The sequence below is a fragment of the Monodelphis domestica genome, chromosome 5, assembly GCF_027887165.1.
Source record: "Monodelphis domestica isolate mMonDom1 chromosome 5, mMonDom1.pri, whole genome shotgun sequence".
Taxonomy (NCBI): domain Eukaryota; kingdom Metazoa; phylum Chordata; class Mammalia; order Didelphimorphia; family Didelphidae; genus Monodelphis; species Monodelphis domestica.
This window is the reverse complement of record NC_077231.1, coordinates 3,991,517-3,997,035: the sequence shown is the minus strand read 5'-3', so window position 1 is coordinate 3,997,035 and position 5,519 is coordinate 3,991,517. Positions and strand designations below refer to the sequence as shown.

Below are 5,519 nucleotides of genomic sequence, written 5' to 3'. Positions count from 1 at the left end.
TGCCAGCCCCCTTCCTGCCCTTCTGCTCAAGGCCACGCAAGCCGGGGCGCTTCGGGGCCCCTCCAGAACTCGGCAGAGCCACAGGGCGGATCCGTGTCCTCCTCTCCGCGGGAAGCCGGGATCCCGGATGGGAGAGCCTGAAGACAAGGAGGAGGAGAGAAGGACGCAGGGCCAGGGGAGGCCTTCTCAGGCGAGATCTTCTCCCAGCCTCTTCCCCTCCCTGGCACAGGGCGGCGTCTCCTCTGGACCCCTTGCCAAGACGTCCCTGCTGCTAGCGGCCCTGCTCGGTCTCTTTCCTCACCGTGCGGGCAATAAACCTGGGAGGGAGAAGGGGGAGCACAAGCGGCTCTCATCCCCAGACGAGGGACCCCAAAGAGCCTGAAAATGGCTGCTGTGCGCGTGAGGGGTGGTTCTCTTGGTGCCCAATGTCCTCCGGAGAAGGCAGGAGAGCCAAGGAGGGCGTGCCCACGTGGGCGTGTGGACATAGGTGAGCGCCCAGGCACACACACACAACGCTGGTGCCGGCCTGGAGCCGGAGACACTCATCTTCCTGACTTCAAATCTGCCCTCAGACACTGCCTCATTGGGTGACTGAACGAGTCGCGGAGCCTGTTGGCCTCGGTTTCCTCATCTGTCAAATGAGCTGGAGAAGGAAATAGCAAAGCACTCCAGTATCTCTGCCAAGAAGCCCCAGCAGGGTCCCGAAAAAGCAGTCTGGCCAGCAGACAGACCCAAAGCAGGGCCCGGGAGGCTCTCTCGGAGGGTTCTCGACACCCAAAGTGTCTTTAGAATGGTCAGACCCAGTTTGTCTCCGGCACTCGAGCTCCCCGGGGTGCACCCAAAGGTGACCCAACCTCTAAATAAAAAAGGGAGCTGCCAACATGGAGGCTCCTCAGCCAAAGGGTGCCCGTGTCTCGCAGATGGCACAATCTCCGTGGCGGGTGCCCGCGGGCCATCTTTTTGCTTGGATCCGTCTGCCAGCAGCAGCCGCAGCAGCTCTTCCCCAAGCGACGTGCGTGCGAGATGTTCCAAGCTTTGAACAACTTTTTGGAATCTCATGGTTTCTCTTGGGAACCTGCCCGGATGAGGCCAAAGCAGTTGGCTGTGTATAGTTGTAAAAGCATCAAGGAAGGATGGACCTTCCCCTTTCCTAAAGGCGGGTTGGGGTGGAGTCTGGGATTCCTACTTTCCACAATGGCTAGCACTGCCACAAGCTCTGGCTGCCGTCTCCACCCATCTTAAACCAGGTCACTACCCTGTCTTGGTTCCAAGACAGAAGAGCGATATGGGGCTGGCAAGGGAACAAAAGGATTTGCTCAGGGTCACTTAGCTAGGAAATGTCCAAGGCAGGATTTGAACCCAGGACATCCTGTCTCTAGATTTGGCTCTGTCCACTGAGCCAGTGTAATGGAGTCTGACTGTGAGCACTGGAATTCCCAAGAGGCCCATTTCTTCATTTTAAAACAATTGAGCAGCCAAGCTGTGCTCATTTGGCCAAGTGACTGGACAGCCAGAAGAGCGCAGCTACTCGGATGACTTATGCCGCCTGTGAGCTCCCTTCTCACCCCAAGGCTTCTCTGCGGTGTATGTCGCCACCAAGGATTGCCAAAGAAGCCGCGGAGTTAGAGAGCCCAAGTCCTCCCTCGGCACGGAGGGCTGGGTCCTTGGCAGAACCCCAGCGATGGCAGCACCAGGGACTTTAATGAGTCAGAGCTCCACATGGCTCTCAGCCCACTCTTTGAGTCACGGCTCAGCCAGGTGGGCCCACCCTGCCCGGAATCCTTTTATAAGCTTGGCCAAAAGCAAGAAGCTTCCTCCTTACCTTACGAGAAGCTTGGGGGCCTGACCCAGCCTGGGGAAGGCGGGAAAAGGATTTCCACAGGAATTTCCCATGTGACACCACAAAGCTTGAGCGGCAGCACCGACGTTCACACGTGCCCGCGTGCCCAGCACAGCTGTGTGCCGGGTGGGCCAACCTCTCCCTGTGACAGAAGCAGGACCCTGAGCCCCTCAGGCATTTCTCACTAGTTAGCCCTGGTTGGACCTATCATTTCCTCATCAGTCAGCATGAATTATAGAGTATTCAGCCATTCCCTCTGTGGACTTGGACCGGAACGTTCTACACTGGGCTTCACCTTTGTACCCATCCTGGTTTATTCACTGCTGATGTTGTTCTTAGAAATAACGCATTATGGAGCGAGAGGAGCAGAGCCAGGAGAACCTTGTCCTCAGAGACGGCTACACTGGGGCACAATCGAAGGTAACGGACTTCTCCATTAGTGGCACTGCAATGATCCAGGACAACTTGGAGGGATCTAGGAGAGAGATGCTCTCTACCTCCAGAGAAGGAACCGTGGGAGCGGAAACACAGAAGAAAAACCACTGCTTGACTACATGCGTCGAAGGGACATGGCTGGGGATGGAGACTCTTAATGAACAGCCCAGCGCAAACACCAACAACATGGAAGTAGATCTTGATCAAAGACATGTGTAAAACCCAGTGGAATTGCGCATGGGCTTCGGGAGCCAGTGGGAGGAGGGGAGGGAAAGACCATGAATCTTGTAACCATGGTAAAATATCCTAAATCAATAAAGAACAAAACAAAAAAGAAAAAGAAAGAATGCATTACCTACAGTGGTCCCTGTGAAAGGGAATTAAAAATTCCCTTTGTTTATTTTAACTTAATAACTCGGAGTGTCCCTCTTTTCACACTTAGTCAGTGAGACACTTGAAGATCCTTTTACAAGAAAGCTCACACCCTCAGAGAAAGGAAGTGGATCCCCTGGGCACTAAGTACCGTGGCAAATTAAGAAACTATGATTGGTTCCTGAGATGTGCCAGAGAGAGCTGACGGGAGGAGAAGCAGGAGCCTCTGGGCCCCTCAGGGTCTTTGGCAGCTCAGCCTCCTGAGCTTGGGAAGTCTTTGGGGCAGCTCACTCTTGTGCAGCTCAGCCTGTTATGTGTTGGAGATTCTTGCTGAAGAAGGGAGTCTGGAGACCTTTGCCAGAGACACTGACTTTTCAGCTCTTCTCCTATCTTTGGTGGGACACTCTTCAGTGAGACTCTCTTTGGAGGCATCAGACTCTCTTTCGATTGGTGAAACATTTGGCTGGAGACATTCTTGTGGACTGGTGAAATTTGCATTTGGATTCGCACTGGCAGCCTGGAGGCACATGGATCTGGACTTAGGGTATTTAGCTAGGCAATATTTTCTACCTCCTTCCTACATTTTCCTCTCTTGGCTATTTCTACTTTGCTGTAATAAAGCTACTAACAAACTCATAATTTAATTTTTAATTATTATAAATGGCAACCACAACTTTTTATAACTTAATTTGACCAAAACCCAATTTTAACTCATACCCCACAATGTTCCTGCTCTAGAAGGGCAGTGAGACCTCTCCTGCATTGACAGATGATGACAAGGTGGACAATGGAGGAACATGGAACCTTCCCCTTGCCCCCCCCCCCGGCTCTGGCATTCCAGAAGAAGCCCCTGAGCTTACGCACGCTTCTTATTCCCTCTGGCCCTGTTGGTGAACCCATGGCATGCTGGAGGGGCTGCTCTGTTGCCCCTCTCCACAGAAATGCCTGAGGACATTTCTCACTTCACCCGCTCCCCCACCCAGCAGCTGGTGGGAGCCCTTCCTCCCTTCCCTGTCTGGGGCAAGCTAAGGGGCTCACAGACAACATGAGGGTGTGGTTTGGGCACTCTGACTCTAAAAGGCTTGCCAACATTGCCCTATGGCATCAAATGCCAAAACATCCTTCCACCTGAGTTTGGGAAGCAACCAGACCCCAATAAACGTGCCAGCCCGGATCCACAGGGAGCAGCGCTGCCCACCTACAGCAGAGCTGCTCCTCCATCCCATCAGCTCCAGAGAGGCTCCTCTCCCAGTCCCTGGGCTTGTCCATTGGCCCAAAGGCTCCCTGATCAGCCCCTAGACTGGTCCACCATCTAGGAGGCTGTTATGCCACCCAAAACCTCTTCTTCAAAGAAAATTCTTTTCTTCCTTCTGGACTGCCTGGAGTTGGAGTCTCCCATTCTTGGAGTGGCCCCCTGCTCTGATGGGGGGGGGTCTCCCACTTCCCAGGCAATCTTGGTTTGTGTACAGAGCATGTCCGCCTTCTAGACTAGGTGCCCCCTCTGGCAAGGCTTGCAAGGCCTGCCCAGCACCCAGCTCAGTGCTCAGCACCAGGAGCACTTCTGTGTTGGGGAATCGAAAGGAAAGGATGGAGTTTGGGGGATTCACGTTGGGATTGGAATGATCACATTCGAGGTTCAAAACCCTGGCCAATGGGCTGCTGAGAAGGCCGTCTCCTCTTTTCTCCCTCCACAGGACGAAGGCAAGGAGAGCGGCGCAAAGGGGGAGGCCTTAGAACGGTCACAGGGGAGAAGCGAGATGGGCCCACGAGCACCGAACAGAAGCTTCCAGGGGTACCAGAGGAGGAAGGCTTCGCCCTCTGGAGGCCCGAGTTCCACTGGAGCAGAGCGGGAGGGGGACGAGGACAGGAACTGAAATGAGCCCGTCCAGCGCTACAAAGCCGGCCTCCGAGGCTCTCCCTTCTTCTGCCTTGGGACCAATCCTCGGGCTCGATTCTGTGTGCAGTGAGAAATGCCCGTGTTATTCTCAAGTTGTTCATGGTCAATATCTCTCCATCGGTCCCCTCCGGGAGCCCAGCAGAAGTCCCCCATGATGCCCCCCGGCCTTCATCCCCGGGGGCGGGGGGGGAGCGGGCCCAGCCTCGGCACTCCAACCTGCCCCCAGCCCTTGAGGGAAGGCTCCAATGGGGGAAGCAGCCAATTGTACTTTTCTGGAAGTTGAAGAGTTTCCTGGCCATCAGGGACCATTTGGTCTCAGGGCACAATGGGAGACGTGACGCCATGTTCTCTCTTCCCCCCCTTCTCTCCTCTCTCCCTCTGTCTCTCTCTCCCTCTGTTTATCTCCCTCTGCCTCTGTCTCTGTCTCTGTCTCTCCCTCTCCCTATCTCTCCCTCTGTTTATCTCCCTCTGTCTCTGTCTCTGTCTCTGCCTCTGTTTATCTCCCTCCCTCTGTCTCTGTCTCTGTCTCTGTCTCTCTTTCTCTCTCTCTCTGTGTCTTTGTCTCTCTGTGTCTCTCTCCCTCTGGCTCTGTCTGTCTGTCTGTCTGTCTGTCTCTCTCTCCCTCCCCACTCCATTTTAAAGATGAGTTTTCTTGGTCTCCTGGAATAGTGGCTAAAGAGGGAACATCTTGGTATTTCAAGATCCCTCAACTTCCACTTTACACAATTCTAAGACAGAAAGTAAAGCTCTGCCCATTAATTGTTATGTGACCTTGGTCAAGTCATTTCAACTCATTCGAGGTTCAAAACCCTGGCCAATGGGCTGCTGAGAAGGCCGTCTCCTCAGTTTCCTCAACCATAAAATGATGACTTTCTGTGGCCCCTGACATCCCCCCAGCTCCACCTTGAGGATTCTGAATCCCTTTCCTTCCCAGGGCCTCAGTTTCCTTAACTGTAAAGTGACAGGGGTTGGTCT

The 5,519-nt window shown here is 54.0% G+C and overlaps 1 protein-coding gene across 1 annotated transcript in view; it reads right to left on the bottom strand.

Moving 5' to 3' along the window:
- SERHL2 (serine hydrolase like 2) overlaps positions 1 to 561 on the bottom strand; it is a 10,503-nt gene extending 9,942 nt beyond the window's left edge. The window contains exon 1 of the mRNA XM_056797475.1: positions 318 to 561. Coding sequence (XP_056653453.1) covers positions 318 to 546 — 229 coding nt within the window. The 5' untranslated portion in view covers positions 547 to 561. The remainder of the gene's footprint in view (positions 1 to 317) is intronic.
- Between the last annotated feature and the right edge of the window lie 4,958 nt (positions 562 to 5,519).